Source organism: Ambystoma mexicanum, chromosome 3q, assembly GCF_040938575.1.
Source record: "Ambystoma mexicanum isolate Mex_15411 chromosome 3q, UKY_AmexF1_1, whole genome shotgun sequence".
NCBI lineage: Eukaryota > Metazoa > Chordata > Amphibia > Caudata > Ambystomatidae > Ambystoma > Ambystoma mexicanum.
This window is the reverse complement of record NC_090926.1, coordinates 1217782728-1217808697: the sequence shown is the minus strand read 5'-3', so window position 1 is coordinate 1217808697 and position 25970 is coordinate 1217782728. Positions and strand designations below refer to the sequence as shown.

The 25970-nt window shown below is 45.6% G+C and overlaps 1 protein-coding gene across 1 annotated transcript in view; it reads left to right on the top strand.

Annotated features, from left to right (window-relative positions):
* WDR83OS (WD repeat domain 83 opposite strand) overlaps positions 1 to 25425 on the top strand; it is a 44906-nt gene extending 19481 nt beyond the window's left edge. Inside the window, exons 2-4 of the mRNA XM_069604107.1 lie at positions 8297 to 8402; positions 22401 to 22498; positions 24623 to 25425. Coding sequence (XP_069460208.1) covers positions 8297 to 8402; positions 22401 to 22498; positions 24623 to 24689 — 271 coding nt within the window. The 3' untranslated portion in view covers positions 24690 to 25425. The remainder of the gene's footprint in view (positions 1 to 8296; positions 8403 to 22400; positions 22499 to 24622) is intronic.
* Positions 25426 to 25970: the final 545 nt, after the last annotated feature.

Here is a 25970-nt window from a genome sequence, read left to right as displayed (position 1 = left end):
CTTGCCGGGGCACAGATGTGTGCATTAATGATGCACAGAGTGGTGCCACGGGGCGTGTGTTACAATCAACGTTTGCGAGCACCTATGAGTGAACGCTATTTCCTCCGAGGATAAGCTGGGGAGGAGGTACGCATTGCTGCTTGCGTTGTTCGAGGAGTCATTAATTTGAGCACCTATGTTATAAGCGGTGCCTCTACCAACCTGTTTCTTCGCCCTTATCGAGTTATTCACTTTGTCCGCGGCCAGCACTCCACCCAAGATTCCCCCTCGCATGTCTTCACTTAATTGGTTGTCTCGATGTGCAGCTCTGCTTCCGCTGTCTAGCCTGTCAGACCGGAGCGGTCGTGACACAGCTGATTTACATTGCAGAAACTGCAGGCGAGTCTGGGGGTTGGGCGTGCGGCATAGCTGGAGGCTGAATGGTGGCTAGATTCGGGACCGATTGTACGCTAGTCTTGGTGATAAGCTTTATTAGATTCGGTACTAGCCTACCATACACCATCACACCACCAACACCAGGAACACTCCTCGCATTCCGCCTCTGGGTGCAAGGTTTTATGATGTGGACTCTTCCCTTGGTGTAAATATTGAAAAAACACTTGTGGCTGCAGCTCCTGTGATCAGGGTAACAAACCTTTACAAGATCACGCAGTTCCTGCTTGCAATTGGGCTGTCGTGTTCATGGCACAGTTGCAGACCACACGATTCATCCATTAATGGTCGCGCAACCAGATGCCTTATCCTAATATAGATTTCTCTTTTCCTTTTTCTGAGGAAGGTAGGATTGATCAGGAATAGGAAAAGGGGGATGCCAGATCTCCTCTTCGGGCATCCCACTTCTGTTCTTCAAAGACCTTCCATCCTAATAGTACCCCTTTGCAGCCTCACTCCCGTTGTCAGAATGTGTCAGTCTTACCCTTCTCTTGGTTACCCGAGGAAGGGGGTCTTAAGCGGGTTAAATGTGAGAACGCCCTCAAATTTCTCACAGGGGAAACCATGGGAGCTGACCTACAATAACCCATAAAGGTCGGGGAAGGGTTGGGTTGGTCGTTACTAGGGAAAGGGGGATACCATGTCTCGCCCAAGGACTCTCCACTCAGGTGATCCTCCCTCGCTTCTCCACCCCCAGTGTCGGGATCCAAAAGTGATGGCCTTTCCCTGGCCACCTGCGTGGAGGATCCAAGGGGTTTAGGATTGAGAATGCCCTCAGGTTTCTCATGTACTGTCTCCCGGTTTCCCGCATTGGGAAAGGAAGTCTATGTTCCTTTTGCTCTCGGCCCTTCTGGTGTTCAACTGTGAAACAATATGGCTGACGGGCCAAGAATCACTGCATTACCCGAGGGTTGGATCAATTCCTCTGAATAATCCAGACTAGTAGAGTGGTCTGTCACTAAGCAAAACCTGCAACCTAAGATGTATACTTTAGGTGAATGAAGGCCCATTTAATTGCCAGCGCCTCTAGCTCAATGGCTGATAGTTTTCCCTCTAGGCAAGCAAGAGCTTTCTGCTGATGTATAAGATGGGATGTTCAGCCCCATCATAGTTTTGTGACGGAACAGCTCCTTATTCCATTAAGGAAACATCAGGCTGACTTCTTTCCTCTATGACTGGCCCTCCCAGGTCCAACTTGGGTCCTTCCTCTCCTTATACTTGTGATGTTCCCCAATGGTCTAACCTTTCTCCCTGGCTGTTCAACCAATATCTGGCACCTCTCGCCCACTGCATTGCTGCTCTCTGCTCCAACTTTCAGTGCTATACAGAAGACACCAAGCTTGCTTGCAGGCTCCCTTCTGCCTCCTCTTCTCCTTCTCTCATCCCGGATTGTCTGTCTGCAATCCAGGAGTGGTGTGCCGCCAATGTTCTCTTCCTGAATGCTAGTAAGACGGAGTTCCTCCTCGTCGGCACACCTGCACCTCTCTTTCCCGCCACTCTGTGGCCTGCCTGTCTTGGCCTCTTCCTGCTCCCACCTGTGAGGCCAAAAACCTTGGGGTATTCTTCGACTAGACACTCTCCTTCTCTCCTCACGTTTCCGACGTCTCCAAGAAGTCAAACTACCAACTGCACCTCCCCAGAGGTATTCTTCCTTTCCTCTCATTCCCACACAAGCTCAGTGTCTCCAGAGCTCCGGTTCTCTCTAGGCTTGACTACTGTAACAGCCTCTTTTTAAATCTGCCCACCTCTACTCTCTGTCCTCTGCAACTCATCCAGAACATGACTGTGAGACTTGTCATTGGCCTCAAGCCCAGGGATTCCATCTCTCCAGCACTGAACTCTCCATCGGCTCCTAGTATCTGCAAGGATCAAGTTCAAGACCATTTGCATTGTCCACAAGGCCTCTGGGGCCTGGAACCAACAAATCTCCAGCTTTCTCTTCTGAAGTATCTTCCTACTCGAGCTCTTCGCTCCTCCACCTCCAACTCCTTGAGGGTCAGACGCTTTTCCAAGCTGCGAGTTAGGGGCAGATCTCTCTTCGGCTGGCGCCTCCCTCTGGAACAGCCTCCCTGCCTCTATGAAACTTGAGCAGAACCATCTCTGGTTCCAGAAGCAGCTCAATACTTTCCTCTTTGCTTCTGCCTTTTCTCTTCCTCTTCCCTGCTGATCTCCTGTCTGATACGGCACTGGTTACCTGGATACCCTCTGTCCCATGGGCCCAGGTCTCTACCCTCCCAGTTGCACTCCTGCACTGCCTCCTGATAACCCTGCACTTCTTGCCTTTCAATGTTTTGGTCCCATGTCTTGCACTTGCTCCTCCTCACCTTCTCCTGGCACTTTTCTCCTTCCCTCTCCCCTGTACTTGCGCACTCTCAATGTCACTGGGCCTAGTAAGATCGATGTCCTAGCCTCCCTTTCTTCCCCTCCCTTGCCTCGTTGCGCCTTGAAACACTTAGGTGTGCAATAAATGTCATATATCAAGAATTATTTTTTTCGATAAATCAGCCATGCCTAAGATGGGTTCTGGCATAGGGCCTGTTTCAAAGTTGTATAACAGATTTCATCCTCTTCCACCTGATCTTTTGGGGTTCAGAATTTTTCACTTTGTCGGTCAGTCTGGATGTCTTGCTAGAAAAGTTTGCAATATACCTGCAGTAATACCCGATTAGTCCCAAGAAAGCCCTTAGATCTTTCTTTGTTTTTGGAGGGGGTGTATCCAGGGGTTATAGCTCATATTTTCGTTTTTTATATGTCTCCTAACGAAAAGACCTATTTTGTTCGACCGATTTTAGGCGGCCCGCAAAAACATGACATAGCTTTGACCCCCACCCTCTCGGCCAGGATGTGCTACAAATAGGGGGTTGGGGATTTTCCATTTCCAAACCCCCCCTTCCTTCGTCCCTGCCACCCACACACAAATACAAACACAAACACACACACCATTGGGTTTTTGGCCACCAACACCATGGCGGAGGACCAAGGGCTGTTGGAAGGTTCAATGAGCATGGTTTTGACTTCCTGAATGATGGTTTATTTTCTAACCTCAGGTAACAAATACAGTTTTGGGTGTACTACTTTACCTACGGGAGTATGGCTATGATGATAAATACCCTTCACTCTCTCTGGTTCTTCTCGAAATAAATCAGTATACTGCTTTATAAGCTCATATAGATCTTGTTTCTGAATGTTATTGAGGTCATTTGGAATTAGACAAGATAATATTATGGCAGGAGAGTCTGTGGAATTTTTTCTTTCCACTCCTTTGGTAAATTGACATGATAGATTTGTGTTTTTAAGGCGGCTGTCAAGTTGTCAGATCTTAAAATTAAATTAACCTGTTTGCTCTATTACTTCGTATGGTCAATGCCACTTGGACACAAGTTTATTATCTCAAGTAGGCAACAGCACACATACCTTTTGACCTATTGTAAAGTATCTGAGGGGAAACATTTTTTATCGTAAGATGGCTAGAAACAGAACTATCGAGGTTGGCAAACAAAACTGACCAAATGCCCTCCGTAGCCTTCAGAGGGATTCAGAAATAATGATCTGATGGATATTTGTAAAACCAGTGACAAGAAACTATGGCCTTCAGCACCAAGGAATGAAACTCCTACTACAGAGCACAATTTTTCTTAGTGTCAAAAGAATTGTCTAATATCATTGTGACCTCGACATTGCCTATGTACTTGTGGTATGCACTCCAGTGACTGTCCTTTGCACAGGACTCCTGCAATTTAATTGTGAAAAACGAAGTGACAAGTGAAATCACGAGGAAGATTGACATATTCCTAATCTTCAAACGGGGTCAGACTTGGAAATTAACATGCTCATATTAAATAGTGTTAATTCCAAAGAGAAGATGGCAGCTGCTAGCTCCATATCCACAGTCGTGGTCTGAGCTGATATACAACGGTTATTGGTTCAACACCTGGACTAACATGAATGGGAGTAGTGTAGTGCAATGACAACATGTAATCACCTACTTGCCTCGGTTATACCTACAGTGAATAGGAAGGTAGGAAGGGCTGAAACAAATGAGAGGGAATAGTATTTAAAGACTCCAGGCTTATCCCATTCTTCCCGAGCCAGGAGCCCAAATACTTTGTCCTATGGGTCACCCTCAGCCCTGAATTTACCTCTTTTAGCATATGGGCTGCACCCACTATTGGTGGAACTATGGGAATGTAAATTAAGACCAGCTGGATTAACTCTGATTTGCAGTGAGAGTATGGTAGTTTAACAAAACAAGTGCAAAGACCTGTTGTAATAAGGCCTAGAGGCCCAGTCCAATTTCTGTAGTCGAAACAAGCGTACATCATGGCCACAGTGCCCTGCTTGATTATCTTCAAGTCACTCTGTCTCAGAGTGTTAAAAGCACCCGAGTATACTTCTTTATTGGCTTCTTCTCCTTTGCTCATTAACTCCCCCTGGCCATGGTTTGCCTTCCTAGGCTCCTTGGACGGTTTTGGATTGCAGTTATTCAAACTGACCAGCCTAGGTGTGCCATCTTGGGCATGTGCACAATACAGTCTGTCTTCCCTGATGATGATCACTGTGAATTCTCAATTCACCGGTCAAAATCCTCCGTGCTGACCTAGGAAAGGGATCCTACCTTAATTTGGGCATTTAGGGAAAGTAAACCTGGTAAGAAGGACTCCCAAATGTACTATCTCCTATCAACAGCATTACTAGTGGTGAAGATTTAAAGTACTACTTTATGTGACGTTTTGCGGTCTGTTGAAAGAGCTGCTATGTGGAAACAAAAACATTATTATCCCTAAAAATCCAGAAGATAGCCCAGAGACTGATGCTTCTTGCCGTGTGAATGTGAGATGCTGTTATGAAGGCTTTCTTAGCCTTTAATCTAGCCATATGTATTCAGTCGGTTGAGGAGTCTCAATATTGGGTTAATAATGAGCAGTCCACAGACACTGTCCTTAATTGGGATTTATATCTAGGATAATAGAAGAGTTGTTGAATGGTTGGTGGACCTGAAGGAACCTGGGATGCATAAATTAGGAGGAGAGGAGGGAGCTGGAACTGTGACTGGAATGCAAGCTGTAGCAGGAGGAAGAAGGTATGTGGCTGGCTACCCAAGGGGAAATGGGAGAACAAGAGGGAGGCCGGAACATGGAAACAGCAGATTTCACCTGCGTGTTCTGAGAGGGCCCTGTTCCTACAATCTCTGAAGTGAGAGACTGCGCAGTGTAAGGCGTGCAGGAGAGCTGTCTTCCCTCATGGGAGCCTGATTGCAGTGGTTGCCGCATACTGAAGGTGCTGGAGACTGAGGCGAGGAGCAGTTACCCACTCGTGGGTCTTGGAGTGAGGTGGTCTCCGGAGACACCTTCACGGGGGAGGGGTGTGGGTACCTAAACAGCCAGAAGCAGCAGAAGGTGTGGTAGAGGTCGTAGAAGCAGTGCAACCCACTGAGCAAGTGCTGAAGAAGCCTGTGAGTAAATCTCAGCATGTCACCAATTAATGAGGGTGAACGCTGTGAAGATCATTACCGAATACCTAACCTTGTTAAACCCATTTTTGAAACCTTTAATGTATGAGTACAACATCAAGAAGTGGTCTTGTGTGCCTAATTGTGATTTCTGAAGACACACTGCATTCTACGGTTTACTTTAACAAGGCATACCTTTCACGATAAGAAATTAAAGTGTGTATATATTACTGAAGGAGCGAACAGGCATTGCCCAAGCCAAGTGTCTCCCCATATAACAGCAATACCAGCCTTTCTCGAAGTTGAAAACCAATCTATCTGTACTGTGAAGATACTAACAGTCAATTGACCTAAGATACGAGTGTAAAAGCATTACCTGAAGCTAAGAGTGGCACCAGGGCTTCTGAGTAATTACTTGGGCTGATAGTTGGCAAAAGGTAGAGGTAAAGCTGGGAAAATGAAACAGATTGCTTATAAAGACTAGTTTGAAATGGACACAATCTGTAGTGACAAAAACTGTGGAAGACATAGAGAAGCGAGTCCAATAGGCAAACCCTAGTTATTATTGTGGCAGACAGACAAGAGAGGCAAAGAGGCTGCCCCTTTTGAATTGACATATTCAGAGGAAGAGTGCCTTGCCTACCAAAGGGTGTTGAAGTACTTTGTCGAAGCCTGTCTAAAAGACCAAATCGCCGAAGCTGAGATAATAGACCAAAGTACTAAAACAGTGGTTGTATATCTAGTTGTCAGTAGATGCAACATTGCAGTAGTCTAAACAAGGGTTAGTACTGTGATACAAAGGTTACTGTTCTCGTGGTAAATCAAGTAGAAGTGTGGTTGTTGAAGTGGAAGCAGCAGCACTGAGAAGTCATCCTGACAAATGTACCATTATGAATGCTAAAGTCTACCTAAAGAATTCCTAAATGCTGACCAAGAACTGTATGTTACTAAGAGTGTAGATATTGCATTTTTGTTTTAACTGTGGCAAATCTTCTTGAAGAGGTGACAAAGCATCGTGGCCAGGATTACCATTGGTACTATTTCTGGAAGTAGGAAGTGGATCTTTCACACAGGAGAAGAGATTTGTTGTCCGTACTTTGAGACCTCAAGAACTGATTCAAGACATTTATTTCTTTGGTTGAACATTTGCAGACGTGACCTTGAATCCTGGGGAAGGGAATTTACCCAGGACATTCAAAGGTCATTTAGAAACTGTGAATATTGTCATGTCATGTGGTATTGCCATATATTTTCTTTGTATATTTGTTATTCTGTGTTAGTGTGTTCCCTTAGCTTTGGTCAGGCAAGGAATTCCTCAGCAGAGTCGGCTTTTTTGAATATTATTTAAAGAATACAATGGCATACTTTGATAAATCATCAAACACTTGTCTGCCTCTCATTACTGAACCCTCACAGGAAGCACACACCAACTACAGGGGAGGAAAAAGACAAAAAGATGTCATTAACATAATGCTTTTATGGAAGATCCCCCTCTCCTACCTGTAGTATTGATCGCACATGAGGTAGAACCTAAATTCCACCTCTTACCAGAGATTGAAAGTATCCATAGACCAACAGGCACACAAAGTAAGGGGCGCAGGGAGCTATACCTGGGCACCATGCGGACGCATACTAAAGGATAATGAAAATCACAAAAGTCCAAGGGAGGGACCAAGCAGAACAAACAATAAGAACTATCACAAAGTTCCAAAAACATCAATTCTAGGGAAGATTCAATTCACAATCCAATAACGCCAAGCAGAGTCCAAAACCAGTAGATCAAAGTTCCAAAAACATGTACAAAGTAAACGAGGCAAGTCAAAAGCGGGACCAGATGTCGACCAGCCAACAGGACCCCAAAATCCAGGAAACTAACACAGCTACTTGTCACAATAGAGAATTGCAGTTGAGGAGGCCTGCACCGCGAGATGCCATCTCTCTAATGGTGGGGAAAGTGAGTATGGGATCCTGTCGGTTCCAGGTTGCATTTTTGGGCATGATGACATCATAACATGCACGTGGGCCTCTGGGAGTTGAAGTCCTCCCGGAGGCTTGTTGTGCGAGCCGCCAAGCATCTCGCCAGTCCCTTAGGGGCATGGTACACAGACGTACGGTACCGCCCTGGAGTTGAAGCCGCGACCTGACAATGTAAAGGGGTCAGGTATTCCTTATTTCTCTGCTTAGAAACACATCAATTGGCTTTGCTATTGTTATGCTTAACTTTATGGTATGTGACTTGTATCAATTTTCTTATGCCATACAATACATTCAACTTTAAAAAAAAGTCTTTTTGTGACAGTTTGGCTCACTTGTTCAAATCAATGGATGCTCTCCTGGTTTGTGAGCTTGGACAGAGCGGAAATGCCCGGGTGGGTGCACCCTCTCCTGCCTCTCATATGATTTTTGTCTTCACAGCTACAAACCACCTACAACAGAAAATAACCCAACACTGGAAGATCCAACGCCAGACTACATGAACCTCCTGGGCATGATCTTCAGTATGTGTGGCTTGATGCTGAAGGTAAGTGCACCAGGGTGCGGTCTTTATTTTTCTGGGGTTCACTGGGGGTAAAAAAAAGGTTGACTTTTGATTACTCTCATCCTTAATCAACATTTAGACTTTGATCAGTGCCTCTCCTTTGACATTTATGTTGCTTTGTGAAAATAAATAGTTTCACCCCTCCATGAACATCAAAACGTAGATCAGAATGATGCCCGCCAGTGGCTGAGTCCCGTTAGGATTAGGCAAGTGAAAAAAGTATGTGATCTTTCAGCTTTTAGTAGCATCCGATTGTTCCCTCTTTGGTGCACATTCCATATCACTGGTCCTTTTACAGAGCATCTCCCTGGTTTAGTTACCCATGGTCTCCAGGTTGGGCAAGGATGAGATGAGCTTAAGTGCTGACATGGTAGAAGTGAGTGTACCAACGCTTGTTCTACTGGGTAGGTTGTGATGGGGCTGCAAGGCAGATGTAATATGGCCACCCATGTTTCAGCCATATTTTCTCCCAATTGTATTCAATGGACCAGTTTCTTGTACAGACCAAGATCGACCTGCTGCATTCTCATAGCAGAGTCTAGATGGTTGTAAGTATGCTGCCATTATTTCTTTATTTTCATTTTGTCATAAGATAGTATATTTTCAATATTAATGAATAGTATTTGAACATGCAGGAATTTATTGCGTGCTGTCGTGTTCGTTCGAGGACCTCCTTGTCGCAGCCAAACCAGGAAGATGGTACTAATTCCCATATCTAAACAACACTTTATTTTCTTTCTTCAAGTTCTACAAATGTCCTGTTCTTCAGCACCCATCGCCCACACCACACTCCCTTGTGTCACCCCTGTTGGCAGTCGCATCAAGCCGATCAATGATTGAATAAGCGTGGAGCCTGAACTTTCCTTGCACTTGTCTGCTTAGGTTTCTGGTTTCTGTTGGCTGGCAGCCTGAGCAACTTTGCTCTAGATGATTCCCAATGGCACACTTGCACCAGGCGTTTTCAGAGTTGTACCAAAACCTAATGGATCCTCTCCAGTAGGGGGCTCTATGATGCTGCACATCTACTTGTGGGCCTCTATGGGTGCTGGAATGTTTTCTGGTGGTGGCACAAGACAAATTAATTTGCGTTATGGACTGAGTTATATTTTCTATCATTCCTTAACGCAGATGCAGTCTTTGCTTTTATAGAGAATCTAAAAATATTTCCATTCTTTGCAAATACAAAGACTGGTGGTGTTCTAATGAGCTGTCCCACGTTGTCCATGATACAGGGCTGGCGACATAGACTCCCAGGCACTGATTCATGGACAACCTGATGAGAGCTTTAGGGAGTTCTGCGTTTCTTGTCACCAACTTCACCTCTTCAATGGGCGCTGGAAAATATGGCGCATCGAAGAGATGATGCCTCCTCAACCGTCACTCTTCTTGCCTGACTCGGGCTGGAAGAATAGTCGACATGCTGGCACTGGCCCTGTCCCAGGCCTGATTCTACAACATGAAAAGGGAGGGATGAAGAGGCTCTTAACTGCTAGCCTGCTGTGTGGACATTATAATGGAGGATATTTGCACAGCAAAAGGACTATATCATCAGACTGTGAGGCCTAGGTAAGTTTTTAATTTCAAATAAAATTGTGTATTGTGACAAGGCTTTGGACCAGGCTTAGTCAGGGGAAGGAGGCATCCAGGACCCCGACTCCCTTCTAAGGTGCCTGAGCGGGGGCAGGCCTTCTTGTCACCTTCTGGTGTGGTGGCGTGAATGCTGCTGCAGTGAGCAGCGGGGCGAGGCCTCGAAGAAGACGTGAACGCCTGGACTGCCGAGTGGCAGTCTGCACAATGCATTTGGAAGGGACGAGCATGACCACATCAGTCACAGATGTGTAGAAGGCAGAAAGCCAACGCAACCAAGGGTGTAAGCTGTCTGCAGGAGTCGGCAAAAGGAAGACTAGTCATTATTCCTCCAGGGAGCAGGAGCCACTACCCTGCTAATGATGTTAGTCTTTATGCCAAGACCACATGGAAAGAGGGCGGGGCTTACAAGGCATCCCGTCACACCTAGAGCTGGCGGAGCCAGGAATTTTATGAGTAGAGCCGAGCTAGGAGGGGGTCAGGCCTGGCTCTAGGAGCGCACCACGGGCCGAACCCATGAAATCCATTGCTCCTCCAGAAAAAGGAAAACCATTAAACGCGGCCCTGGCAAGCCACCATCAGGGACGTGTTTTATTTATTTTTTGTATATGAGCATTTCTTCCCATTTTGCATGTGCTGCGCACTGACAAAATGGAAACAAATGCCCAAAAAAGGAAGATAGGGTGGGGAGTTGGGCCTTCCTTAATCCAGCATAGCTGCTGCACACCGGTATCCTATACCGCCCAGCCTGAGCCTCGTCACACCGGAAGCAGCCTTAAAGAGAGAGAGAGCTGATGGGATAAAGGTGCAAATGTCTATCCCATCAGCCTGTTTAAGGCTGCTCCAGTGACGCCCTGTTCTGCCCACAGCCAATCGTGTTGCCTGGGGTCGGGGCAGGAAGTCATGGCTCAGAGGGTGGTGTGTATCTGTACTCCTCGTGTGCGCCTGGCAGCTACGGTGGGGCCTGTGGCAGTCCAGTGGCATCCGGGGGTACCAGCCTGAAAGGAGGGTCAGGCTGGAGCCCCTGTTGGAGCCCAGGCCAGCCAGGGCCTCGCCAGGTTCGCCCACCTCTAGTCACACCCTCTCAAGGAAGATAAGTTATTGGCCGGGGTGAGTTGCCAATCAGGGGAGAGGGTTGGGCTATTTTAAGGGAAGCCTTGTCAGTGTGGGTTAGTTTGGTGAGGAGGACCTCCGAGAGACCAGAGGAGGTAAGAGCAAAAGGAGTGTTGAGGTTTTTGGTGAAAAGGGGGTCTGTGCAATAAGGAGTCTGTGGAATAGTGACAGAGTAGGAGGTCATGGTTGTAGTAGTTTGGAGTAGTGGTAGCAGAGATAGTTGTAGCTGTGGAAGAAGTAGATTGATAGGAAGTGGTAGTTATGACTAGTGGATGCTAGTGAGTGTTAGAGGGTGATAGTGAGGGTAGTAGGCAAGGTAGCAAGAATAGTAGTGGTAATGGTCGAGTGGGAATAGAAGGTGGAGTAATAGTAAGGAGAGGCAAGTAAGTAGTAGTAGTAGTAGAGGCGGTAGAAGTAGTTGAAGTAGAGGAGTTTGAAGAGTGGTGAACTCTAACGGTTGAAGTGACGAAGGCACATTGTGAGGGTGGAAGGACAGAAGTATAGCGGGAGGAGAACATCTTAGGGTAGAGAAGGGGCAGTTGAGAAAGTGTGTGAAAATCAATTCGGTAGAGCAGTGTGGAAGAAGGCCCTAACATCCTAGAACACTAAGCTGGGATAGTTTAGGGATAGTTAGAAGATCCCTAGGGAGACAGTCGGTTAATGCTTTTGGGAAACCACCAATAGATCAAGGTAGACTCCAGACAGGTGTCCCCGATCCAATAGCGACTAGCATACCCATTAAGGATGCCTGTGCTAGGTTAGGGGAAAACTGAGGGAAGTAGTGAGAGAAGAACAGCTGTAGCGCCAACTTCCCTAAAGAACCCAGACTTCCCACTGAGTTACTACAGAGGCCACCAGATGGGATCCATATGGAGATGAGGTGGTGACGATTACACCCTGAAGCCAAACCGTAGCGTGGACCATATTGAAGCTGGAGCTTCTGGAGGGTACTTATGGAAGAGTATCTCCGAAGTCGGGTTGACCCAGAAATGCTCCCTGGGTGTTGGAGCTGGGTTGATTGACCGTGATTATTGAGGTGAAATCAAGGTAATCCTATTGAACCATCATAACCTTCCTGTTACAGTAAAGCAAGGCAAACCCATTGCTCAATTTATTTAAGAGTGTATGGTTCTTCCAGAAATAGAGGAGGATGGCACTTCACACAGAGTGAGCGGAAGCCAAATTCAGAACTATTACAGACCGCCGAGAGAATATCCCAAGGTTGAACGATAAGAGGACCCAGTTTCTGTGGAATTTGCAGTGGCCCAAATAACCGATCCTTTGTTGGAGCATGCCTGGAAAACTCATCAGAAGATGTCGACTGCTCACTTTAAGAATGTACTCCTATACAGAGTCAGTTTGAATCCAAAAGGGAATGTTGTTCCCCATCACCAGCTTTTAGTACCTCAACCTTTACCGTTAAGCTGTTCTGGAACTGGGACATTCTAGCATCACTGCAGGACATTTGGGACTGGAACATCTATTCTCAGTGGATTCTATTTGCCCGGGGTATACGCGGAGACCAAGAGGTTTTGTGCTTGCTGCCCGATATGTCAAAACGTCTCTCCAGACACCTTCCAAATGCCCTGCTCCAATCTCTACCTTTTATAGAGCTACCATTTCATCCCAGTGGGATGGTCATTGGTCAATCTGGGCACAGATATATCTTGGTGCTGGTGGAATATGCAACCAGATATCCAGAAGATTTCCTAGTGCCGAGTTGGCCTCCCATCTAAAATTGTAACGGATCAAGGTACGTGTTGTATGCTAATGGCCAACATTATAAATATTAAAGCCCTCAAAACATCTGCGTACCATCCACAAACATATGGCCTTGTTGAACGGTTTAACCAAACCTTAAAGCGCATCCTTTGAAAATGGGTACAACAGGATGGAAATTGGCATGACATCATAATTTGGGCCCTGTTTGCAGTCAGGAAGAACCCCCTCGGGCCTCGACGGATTCACTCCCTTCAAGGTTGTGTGTATGGGCGGATCCCACGAGGCATCCTTTATATTCTCTGGGAAGATTCAGAAGGCAATAATGGAAGAGAAAACAGTAAAATAAAACATATTCAGAGCTCACAGGGGTATATGGAACAGCCTGGCTAGGTACAATTGGTTGTTCATCATATACACACCCCACCAGGAAGGACAATCTGCCTTACGCCCTATATAGACTACCTTAAGCTAGGAACGGGAGCTGGTAAGGTCAAACATGCAGAAGGACCAAGATTGACAGGAAACAAGCTCACAACCAGGGTTTGAGGGAGGGACAGTCCAGTCCGCACATTCCAAGTGGGCAACCAGTTAATAGTACTATAGTGGACTGCCCAAAATAAGTTGCAAGCTCAATGGCACAGTCTGTATACTGTCATGGATAAGGTATCTGCCTTAACCTATAAAGTACAACAGGCAGATAGACTGAAACCATCCCAACTTTAAAATATGAATAAATTGAAAGCATGGAAGGAGCATGGCAGTCTGCAACTCTTGTTGCTATTTGTCAATAACATCAGGACTAAACCTTTAGAAAAATAAAATGCGTGGAGTCTCTATCCCTACGAGTTTACGCATCAAACTCCACCAAGAACTCGCCCAGCTCAACCACCATTATTCTGATGTGTTCTCATCCAAGCCTGGCTGGGTACAAGGGGTTGTCCATTATATACGTACCCCGCCAGGAAGGACAATCCTTAAGCCCTATATTGACTACCCGAAGCCAGGAAAGATGCTTGAGCTAGGTGTTCTAGACCAGTCTCACAGTGAATGGTCATTCCTAGTTGTGCTGGTCCTGAAACCCAATCCGTCCTGGAGATTTTGCATTGACTTCCACCGGTCTAACGAGATCTCCCGGTTTGACGCTTATCCAATGCTGCAGATTGACGAGTTGGTAGACCGGCTGGGGTCGGCCAGATTCATCTCCACTCTTGATCTCACTAAAGGGTACTGGCAGGTCCCGCTAGACGAAGAAACAAAGCCCAAAACAGCCTTCTCAATTTACAGTACTACCCTTCAGGCTACACAGAGCACCTGCAACCTATGGATCAGGTTTTAGCCCTGTTATCCTTAAGCGAAGGCATCTCTCAATGACATGGGGATATGGGAGCAGCATCTATCTCACCTTGACTTGGTTTGCACCCAATTAAGTGAGGCCAACTTGACTGCCAATCGCAGTAATCGGCATACCCCATAGACCCCATACTAAGACTGTTTTGTTTTTGCTTGGCCACGTGAGGGGAACACTTACCTAAACTTTTCCCCGGCCACCGGCAAAACAATTTATTGGACTCTGATTGGCACAAAATCCCACTTAGACTAATCGTTGTAATAAAACTGAAAATGCCTTGTTATAGGCTCTTTATTCATACAAAATACATGTATAGTATAAATCTACAAACATGCAATGTATCTATGTAAAAACATAGATATAAATGGCTTCACCATTAACAAGGATGCAGAAGACACCTTCATCTTGGCCACTACGACACTGCTTAGTCCCAGAGCAGGTAGGCAAAGACATCACTCGTGCTAACTGGGTCTGAGGCGGAGCATCCTCCCACTCAGCGAGACTGCATCATTCGGGGGTTTAAGTTCTAACTAACTTTGCCACAGATTCAGTTGGGTCTAGCCTCGCCCGAAGAGCAGATCACAAGTGGAAGGGTCAGAGAGTGGAAAAAAACAGCCAGGAGTGGAAAAACCCAGCACCCCTCTTCTCGCATTTATTCCCAGAACCCCTTATCATGCAACTGCAGGACGCTCTACCTCCCTCCCCATGTTCATCCTTCAGTGGACAATACAATAACTATTTTCCGCAGCAAGTCAACTTGGCAACAGTATTTATGTAGTTACATGACCTTGCTCTGCCTTTGCTTCTGAAAAGCTCATTTGTTTTACGAGGCCCGCAGAGATGCAGGCTTTTATTACAGTGATGGGAGATGAGTGTCCAAAATGGCTGCACACCGACACCATATAGCTTTAGCTCACATTTCGCACAAGCATTACACTCCACCCCTTGGACAATCAACTACCATAACCCGATGGGTGTGAAGGGAACATCCAAAACCTTTAAAACATTCTCCACAAATTAGGAATGCATGAAGCACAACAAAAGCAAATTACTATAATTGCAACACCAAAAAGCCAAATCAGAGCCGAACGTAGTGCTTCAGGAATCCATGAAAATAAGTTTTCCCACCAATCACTGTCCTGATCTTGCGTTACTCTGGCAACCACATCTTTCGTACTCTGAATATGTTTTTCAATAGAACGGGAATGGTCTCCCAGTTCGAAACAACACATACCTTCCATAGTTTCACAACCTAAATTATGCTTTAACAACCAATAATCTATATCTGTTCCGTTTTGCAAAATAGCTTTCCTAAAATTTCTATTGTCTAGCATCAATTCAGTCAAAGCTTGTGAAGTTTCGTTAAGCCCTTTAACCACCAGACAGGCTAATTTGATCATGGTTTTATATCCCCCAGCAGCTAAGCCCCAAATCCCTATAATAGCTAATGCTAATACTTCTGCTTCCGAGAGTAAATGTACTTCAGTATTACAGTCTGGTGATAAAGCAGTATATGAAGCATCATGTATAGAACGTCCAATTGCAGATTTTAAAGGGTACATCATCAAACCAAGGCGTGTCAAAGTACATGGGCCACATGAAATATTAGCAGGAATATAGGAATAAGTGAAATTCCCACAGGAGAATAACCAACCAGGTGGATGTGTTGCATGGTTCAGGTGGCTAGCAGTAGAAACAGTAAAATTACATATCCTATTATTTGAAACATCAACACAAGCATTTATAGATCTTGTACACAATCGTTGCTCAAAAGTGGTCCCTTTCGCATCAATTTCAATTGTTGACACTTGCCAATGTAGGACCGATCACAAGTCATTTGATAGCAGACATGTTATGTAATGTTATTTTGCATTTAAATAGCGCCTTATATACCATTGGTATGGTCTGAAGGCGCTGGTAGGTTGAACGCCCTTGGGAACCGAAGTTCCGGTCAGTAGAGAGAGTCCAAAAAGTGCGAGTGCGCACCAGGTATGTGTGCAGCTGGTCTGGAATTCATGTGGTAGCTGCTTCTTAGCGGTAGGTGTGGTGGTTGAGAGATCAGGTGTATGTGTTCGCTCTGGCCGGAATTATCCAGACCGAGTGTGGCTGCGTTAGGCCTGAGGAGAGCGCCTGGCTGGGGGGTGTGAAATCAGCAATGCTTACTTAGAGTGATGTGGAGTGAGCGGGAGATGTTGATATGAGAACAGTTATACCGAATGGTGTCATAGTATCTCTGTGTTCTAGTTGAGTGGTGGTGTAAAGGAGAGAGTAAGCGTGGGGTGTGGTATGATGTATGCTCTTTCAAATCTTCCCTGCATTCCAAAGCATATTATGTACGTCACGCAATTCCGTGCGGACAGGTCCGTTCTATGCATTTTTGTTCATTTCAGGCGTTTAAGATTGTACACTTTTCTCAGAGAGGCTATTGGTCACAACTTCTAAATGCAATTGGGTGCACTTCTAAATTCAACTTTTCTCAGAGAGGCTATTAGAGGTTCCATCTAGGTGTGTCATATGCTAAGAATCACACTTCTGCCCAGAGGCGGCGCAGGCTAATCTGTGTGGTTCTCTCGGGCTATGGTACTGGTTAACATTAGACTGCAGGCCATTGAAAGGTAGGTTAGAGTGGCAGGAGCTTTCTGGAGTAGAGTAATTGCTCTACCCCCCACCCAAGCCAGCACTTACAGTTTTGTCGGTGTCTGGTGGCTTCCTTGGCTTCCCCTGCGGACACCTGCTGACACTTCCTGGAGCCGCTTCTGTTGGAGCCGCCCTTGGCCTTGGGGCCCTTAGCCGCTGGGGGCTGCCGGGCAGAGGGCTGCCCTGGGAGGACCAGTGATGAAGGGCGGTTCGGGAGGTGGGAGATGGCGGGACAAGGAAGGGGTGGAGGGCGGACTGAGCGAGGGAGAATCAGGAAGGGGAGTCCGGGAAACACGGGGCAACGCGGGGCCTGGGGAGCAGTTAAACAATCAAACAACGGAAATGGGGGCGCGGATGGGCAGGCACACTCACCTGCAGGAGTGATGTCATTTGTAATGATACAGGTAATGTTTTTCCATTTGTGGATAGTGTCAGCACAACATTTACAGTACTGATATATATATATAGATTTCCAGACATCTGAATTCTCAACCACAGAATCATTATGCAATACTCCAAATAGACCCACACGTTTTCGGGTTGTCTGACAAGGGCCGAATAACCATGATGTGAAAAGGATGTTGAAATAATAGAAGGGGTCAAAAGCAAGGCATTATTTCGCTGCCCCGTCGTTTTCTCAATGCACCACAATAAGCTGCCATAGACGCATCCTCCGGCACAACACTGGTAGGGGGAGTATCCATGTGCATCCAGATCCCCCGTTCCACTTGGTGAATAGTGTCATCTGCCACATCCCCGACATGTTCTCGGACCCTCCCGAATACACTCCAACATGCCATACACAGGCACTCTGCATAATCGGGATCTAAGAAATATCAGAATTCAAAAACAAGATTTCAGTGGAGTACATCATACACGCAAATAACTTTTGTCAGCAGGGATACGAGTCAATTTTCTTTTCCCTGGCACCATCACCAAAACTAATGGATCTTCCCCAGCAACAATCACATCTGCCGGAACAGGCGGACCAGTAAGTTTCTCAACCCATACCTTGGCACATGGAACCATTGTATCTGATGAGCCACAACCCTTGTCCCCACGAACTGTCAATACCGTCATTCTTAACCAAGGATAGTTTTACAGGTACTAATCTCAATTGAGCCACTCGATCTCCGTTATGGATCGGCAGCATATTCTCACCACTGTTCATGAGAATGACCTTAATCACACTTTGATAGTCAGCATCCACAATCCCTCCCAACACTTGAATACCCGTTAGGGCCAAACCTGATCTCGGGGCAATTAATGCCATATGTGCAGATGTAGTTTGTACTCCAATTCCTGTATCAATCACTGTAATACCTCCTTGGTTCAAGTCGAATTTTCTCCCTTGCATGCAAATCCACCCCAGCAGACTCAGGAGTGGCACGATAAGGGGCTAAAGCACCAGGAGAGACTTCCTAATACATCAGTTTCCATGGCTCTATTTGGTTTGATTTGTAAGGCTGGCGTTAACATGCGTATTAATGGAGTCTCACCGTTCGCAATGGGACGGCAATGGGACGGTTATTTAAAATGTGAACAGCTTCAAATATGTTCTCGCCAACCTTTCAAAGTACCATCTCCTACTTTGCGCATTTGTTCTTTCAACAAACCATTAATTCTCTCAGTCTAGATGCTTCCGGTTGATAAGGGACATGAAAAATCCATTCAATTCCCTTTTCTTGACAATAATCGAGGACCATTTTCCCTTTGAAGTGGGACCCATTATCATTTTGAATTTGCAAATGGCTACCATAGTATACGACTACCTGGTCCAATAATTTAATCGTATTCAATTGAGTAGCTCTCTTACATGGTAAAACCATCAGGTAGCCAGAATATGTGTCTACAATAGTGCGTGCATATTGACATCCCTTACTAGTGGGCATAGGACCGATCTAATCAGTCTGCCAAATCTGTCCATCTAATTTATCTTTTTTCGATGTACCATGAATTATGTGAGGAATAGATCGAGATTTTGATGTTGACACACAGGACATTGTAAGATTGTTTTCACAACTTCTAACGGAATGCTAATTCCCCTGTCTTGCGCCCACCTGATAGTAGCCTTCTCTCCGACATGCCCACTCTTCTGGTGTGCCCATTTGGCAATACCCTTCAAATCATCCTCCTCAACCCTCGCGTCCATGACTGCAATTTTAGCATGTTCGTCTGCAACAGAATTGAACCAACGTTCTAATGAGTCTGTTGCGCAATGTGCATCATCCTGGTAAACAGTCATAGTAGTATGCATTAGCATCTCGGCAATGTCTTGCCATACTTCTTTTCCCCACACTTCTTTTGCATAATTTTTCCATCAGTTCTTTTTCCAAGGTGGCAGCCATACTACCAACCCATTTGCAACAGACCATGAATCGGTGTAAATATAACAACTTCCAGGCTTTTCTTTGTTGCTTAAACGCCTGGTACACAGCATATAACTCTGTGAATTGGCTACTCGTCCCATTACCAGAGGTGGTGAGCACTCTTTGCAGTTTTGGATTGTACGCTACCGCCTTCCAATGTCGCTCAATTCCCACATATTTGGCTGCGCCATCAGTCAACCAAGCATGTTCAACTTGTACATTTGATAATTCACCATATGGGATCCCCCATTTAACTGCAGACTCCTCAACACTCCTCTCTCTGGTTCATTGTTCATCAGCAGGACTCCCTCCACTTGCCCCTGTAATTTTGCCACTCAACTCTTACCGGTTTTGGTGCGATCTTGAATGTACCATTTCCATTTAATGACACTAGCCTTTGGTGCATGACCACTGCGGTGTGTTTTAGGGGAGCTCCGTACCCATTGCATAATAGGTATTTCCAGTTGAATCACTATTTAATGGCTCACCGTCATTTTTTCTGTATCTATGAGCGCCCAGTAACGCGCTAATAGTTGTATCAAAGGGAGTATATCTGTCCCCGCATCGGGCAACTTTCTACTCCAAAATCCCAATGGTACTCATTTTCTGTTCTTTTTCTGCAATAGGCTCCATTTGGCAGAGCTATCTTGTGTGGACACGTTCAATTCCACTTCACCATCCCTTAATAGCCACAAATCAAGCACTTTTTGAATGGTGTCTTTCGCTAATTGGAACGCCGTTTCTTGTTCCTCAAAATTAAACTTTTCCTCGAAATTAAACTTTTTGCAAGTATCTTTGTAAAGGGGTGACAACATCTGCGCCAAATGTGGAATGTGCTGCCTCCAAAATCAGAACAGCCCAATAGACTGTTGTGCTTGTTTTTTGGTCTTTGGAGTTAAAAACTCTAGGATCTTCTGTTTCGCTTTTGGCACCATCTCGCGGTGCCCATTATGCCATTGTATCCCCAGGAAAAATCGCCGTTTCAGCTGGACCTTGGGTTTTAGCATCATTAATCTTTCATCCCTCTTTGAGCAATCCTTCTCTGATGAGATCTAGTGTAATTGCACACTGTGTTCGTTGTTGCCTTGAATCAATATGTCATCAATGTCATCGATGTAATGCACAATCGGTTTGCATGGAATTTTATCCAATTGTTCTGCCACCAGCTGGTGACAGATTGTTGGACTATGCATGTAGCCCATTGGCAAACGATTGAATGTACACTGCCTCCCATTCCACGACCAACACTGCGTACCAAGTACCCTCAAATTTCTGTACGTTTTCTACCAAAGTTATTGCATCCGGTACTAGCAGAGCAGGGTATTTATTCAACTTGCGATAATCAATTGTCATTCTAAAGCTACCGTTTCGTTTTTTGACAGCCAGATCGGATTGTTCCAAGCCGTGCATACGGAACACAACACATATGCTTCAACATAACCTTTGAAAAGCCATCGGGAGTGGAAAATCCCATCGCCCCTCTCCTTGCATTTAATCCCAGAACCCCTTATCATGAACCTCCAGGAGGCTCCGATTCCCTCCCCGTGTTCGTCCGTCAGTGGACAATAAAATAACTATTCTCTGGAGCAAGTCCACTCTGCAACAGCATTTATGTAGTTACATGACCTTGCTCTGCCTTCGCTACTGAAATGCTCATTTATTTTACGTGACCCGCGGAGACGCAGGCTTTTATTACAGTGATGGGAGATGAGTGTCCAAAATGGCTGCACACGCCATATTGTTTTAGCTCGCATTTTGCACAAGCATTACACTCCACCCCTTGGACAATCAACTACCATAAACCGACGGGCGTGAAGGGAACACCCAAAACTTTCAAATCATTCTCCACAAATTAGGAATGCATGAAGCACAACAACAAAAGCAAATTACTATAATTGCGACACCAAAAAGCCAAATCAGAGCAGAACGTAGTGCATTACAGACGGATATATGTGCCTTCTATTACCGCTGGTTTGTAATGACATTTTCAGAACTAGCAAGTATGTTGATTGGTTGACTAAAGAAAAATTGTCCTAAGAAAATATCCTGTGTCCAGGCAGCACAAAAGTCTTTTGAACAGCCCAAGGATGCGTTATGCAAAGAACCTGTTTGCATGACTTTTCAAAGTAATTCATTCTCCAGACCGATGCCTCTTCAGTAGAATTAGGCACTGTCATATCCAAAGTAGACAATGGAGATGAAAAACCCATCATGTATATCCGCCAAGAACTCCACCTCCGAGAAAGGAATTACTCCACCACTGAACTAGAATCTTTGGTAATAAAAAGTGCTGTGTACAGCTTAAGATATTACATAACATGTTGAATATTTTGTCTCATTACGGATCACACTCCCCTGCAGTGCAAAATGCAGTAATGGTTGGGTGCAGATGGGGAGTAGGAGTGCTCATTTCAGTCAGTCATATGGCAGAAGGGGTCCAACAGCCCCCCATTGGGGCTCAGCTGTAATGTGAAATTTTTCACTCCAAAGGGAATCCAGGAAGAATAATGAACAGCACGAAATAACCGATAGTCCACATGAAAGACCAACACATGTAAGGAGATGCTGCGCTCTAGTATTTTCTCACATAACTTCTGGTCTCCTACTGCCACACTGACCCCCACCCTAAGGGGAAAGAAATATATGGCAACTGGATTTGGCATCCCTTAATATTTCGATTTCTGCTCTGCCCAGCACCAACTGTTTTGGTGTCCACTTCCAAACTCTCCTTATTTTTTTGTTTGGTCAATATCATCATTCAGGCATAGCCATCCACGCCTGGATCTGTAGGTATATTTTGTTAAGAAGTTTGGTGTCTCTGTCATAGTAGCCTTTGATGGTGATGAGGATTTGGGTGTCATCCGCATAGTTAGTGTAGGTCACACCCAGATCGTCTAAGTGGTCAAACCAGTGTAGTGTCACGCACACACAACCCCACGGCATCTGAGATTCTCAGACACCCCCTAACCAGGCTAGTTCAGTTTCCGTGCACCCACCCACAGAATGCAAAACCGGAATCCCATTTGTAACCTCATCACCGCTCGAGAGCTCTTGACCTATAGTTTTTCTTTTGACGTCTTCTATAACGTTATCAAAGCATACGATTGCATAGGGCTTTACAGAGAATGAATCCTAATTTCTCAAGACATTGCACAGATGTGGTCTCTGGATGCACTTGACCGGTTCCCTTTTCTCTCTCCGCAGCTCAAGTGGTGCGCTTGGATCGCCGTCTACTGCTCGTTCATCAGCTTTGCCAACTCCCGCAGCTCCGAGGACACCAAGCAGATGATGAGCAGCTTCATGTGAGTGCTTTTACTGAAATGCACCATCTTGCATTTCCTTTCTTTAGTAATACAAAAAAAGCATTTGGGGACAACCAAACACTGTACAATGTATAACTGCGAAAAAATAAAAGCCAAGGGAAAGCCAAACCGAATAAAGGGCATGCATGCTGGGGACTGGGTTTCATCGCAGCATTTCAGACTTTTAACGCCATATGTGAGAAGGCGCTGCCTCTAGCGCTGGGCGAAACGCTTGGTGCGGTGAAACACGACTCACCTGAGGACCCTGGGTAGGGTGTAGTTGCGCTCTATAGCATAACACAGTAGCCTGCCTGTCTCGATTACAGCTTTAAACAACATAATGGCTATTGTGTTCTTTTGCACAAACGAATCAATGGCACTCGGTGCAAATCACACATGATTGAGGCAGGTGGGGAAAGGATGGGGCTTAATCTGCACGCGTCATGAACCATTGCAGCAGGTGAAAAAACAAATTTTTAGAGCCTCAGGTTTGAAGGAAACAAGAAGGGGGGGACTGGTTTGGTTGCAAAGGGGAGGAGGTGGGTGGGCTGCAAAGCCAGCTCAAGGGGCGATCAAGTGGTGTGGTGGCACAGGGGCGCTACAAAGAAAGGGTGCCGCCAGCTCGCGCAATTACTTTTTTGATTAGCCGACTAAAAGCTCCAGTCTGGCGGGGCAGCAGTGCCATGGCCTATTTGGGCAGCAGCGTGGCGTAAACCCCTATTCAGGAAACGCGCTGCACCACAACCACACTATCTAGAACAGCAGGGGGCTTGCAACAATTCAGTTTTTCTTGATTGAAGTTCAATTATTGATCAGCTCGGGCTGTAGTCCCCGGGATCCAAATCTATGTTCTGCGCTGTCTCGCATCCTAGACAAGCGCGTTGTACCTAAGCTATCCTCCCGGCCGTCCATCAAGTTAATTTAAGTCAAGTCTTTTGGCTGTTACCCGATGTTGGGGTGCCCAAAAATCGGACACAGGGCACTGGTTAACTAGGGGCTGGCACTGGTTGGCTGCCGCTGTTGATCCTACAAGTGCAGAGCCTGGTCAAGTGGGAATGGAGCGATGCAGATACTGTACAATAGACACAGCGTGGCAGCCGAACGATAGATATACGAACATAGGCAGACAGATTGATCCTTCTACCCATTAATCAGTTTATCAATCGAAACATGGGTCGGTAGATAAGGCCGTATAGATGGGCTGAGCTGCTGAATGGATATAAAGACATAGAGATACATGGCTTCACAGACCAAACACCTAGGTAAAAGTGCATAGATTGAAAGAGGGTGGGGCTTAGAATGTCCTGACCCTGGAAATCTTAGACACAGAATCCTAACAGATTGTGTTAAACTGTGTAGGCCGTGGGATTCCGGATGTGTGTGCTGCTGGGTGTATATAATGAGGATCCTGGGTGAATGACAAATTGGATCACATATCCGCAGATTTCAAGAATGTGGGTATGCACTGAGCTTAATCTTGTGGCTGGGGCAGTTGGATATCTGGCATGTATGATTATTGGCCTGTGGGAGTGGGATTCTAAATGTGGGTGCCGCTTTTTCAGTATGCATTGGGTAAATCTATTTGGATTTTCAGAGGCATTGTAAGGTAGCCATGATGGGAGTACAACTTTGTGCATCATTGACATGTATAGCAACCATTTTGAGGCAATGAATCCGAAAGCTGGGCCTCATCTATTGGCGGCATGGAGCACTGGTGGAGGCTGCTGGGGTCCTAGTCACAGGTCTGACTCCTGAAAGGAAAACTTAAGGAGATAGGCAAGGCTTAATTCTGTGTATACTTCTGAAATGGACACAAATCTTAAGCTGTCCCTTGTCTAAATGTGGAGCTCACAACTAGACTTGTGTCTTCACCTTGCCTGATCACATAACAGTCAACATACGTTGAACTGTTAGGCTCCGGCTCAGGAAAAAAGTATATATGCAACACCTAAAAAATGAAACCAAGATTAGAGGTTGGGTTAACATTTTTCTTTTTGCAATAGTTTAAAAATTCAGCCTTTTTTCTTTTTGTTATGTTTTTGGTAGCAAAGTCACATGCTCTTTGCTATGGTTACTAAATGCCCTTCTCTCTCCCCCCTCCCCCACCCTTTTCCCTCCACTCAGGTTGTCAATCTCTGCAGTCGTCATGTCATATCTACAGAACCCACAGCCCATGTCGCCGCCATGGTGAAATATCTGCTTTCATCCAAGATGATGTACCTGGTGCCCAGGCAGAAGGGGAAGTTCGGGACGGGGGAGAGAAAACTAGAGTGTAAATAGCAAGGCTACTCTGTTGATTGGTGTATGCTTTGAACCATGCCGGCAGATACCTCTGTGCTCCACAGTCAGTCATGTGCTAGCATTCCAGCCATGCTAGGTGTTTGGGGAGGGAAGTGTATGTTGGACACATGGTACATCTTCCTACTATCATCCTAAGAGATTTTGAATTAAACATCTACACTCAGTTCCCAGAGCGAGGTGTGGGATTTTGAAGTTCAAGATAATTTGGGGTAATGATCCCACAAGTCAAAACAACTCCAGCAAGTATAGGATACACATTTTCTGACCAGGGTATGTTTTTATTGTTTAGCTGGGCCACTGATTGGTGGGAATTTATTTGATAGATGTTGCCTGTGGTGGAGTTCTGTGTGCGCCAATCAGTTGGAGCACAAAGACAGAAAGCGGTGCATGTAATTCATCATAAAACTGTGTTGTGCCCTGTTTCTGGCTTCAGAAATAATCCTTTTAATGTGTTTACTTGTTATGGCAGCACATGACCTCTGTGATGCTTGGAAACCAACCCTCAAAGCACACTGAAACGAAGACCCGCCTTTTGTAATGATCGGTGGCAACAGGGCAGCTGGATGAGCAATACTGTAATAAAGTATTATTTTATTGAGTTTTATAGATAAAAAATATTGTCTGAATTTCCAGCTCTGTTATTATTTTTTTTAAATATCAACAGGAATTGTAAGAGCTCAATCGCTGCAGCACATTCACTATCCTCCTGTTAATAGGTGTTTTGTTCTCGCTTTCCTTCTGCTTGTGAACTAGTTTTATTTTGAAAGCAGAATGCAAAGACTATTGACACCCTCTCTCCGTCCCTCCCCATTAAATGAAATTCTGGTAAAGTGTTTCATTCTTAATGGTTTAATTACCGAGAAACAAAAAAACCTGCATTTGTACGTTCCCTCCATCCCCCACTTCTCCTTCATTCTTTTACATCCATAAGTGGGAACATGGGGTGGGTGAAGGTTTGCTTTATCGACCCCTTTTTCTGCACTTAAATGTGGTGCACCTTCTACCCATTCACTCCGGACCCTGAGTCCACAGCACACAGCGGGGTCCAGATTCGAGCAGCCGGTGACGGGGCTGCGAGTCTCTTAAGTGATCCAGGACACAGAAGTTGTGGTAATCTTCATGCTACTTCACCTTCCACATTTTCAGATCGTCATGATATTATGATATCATT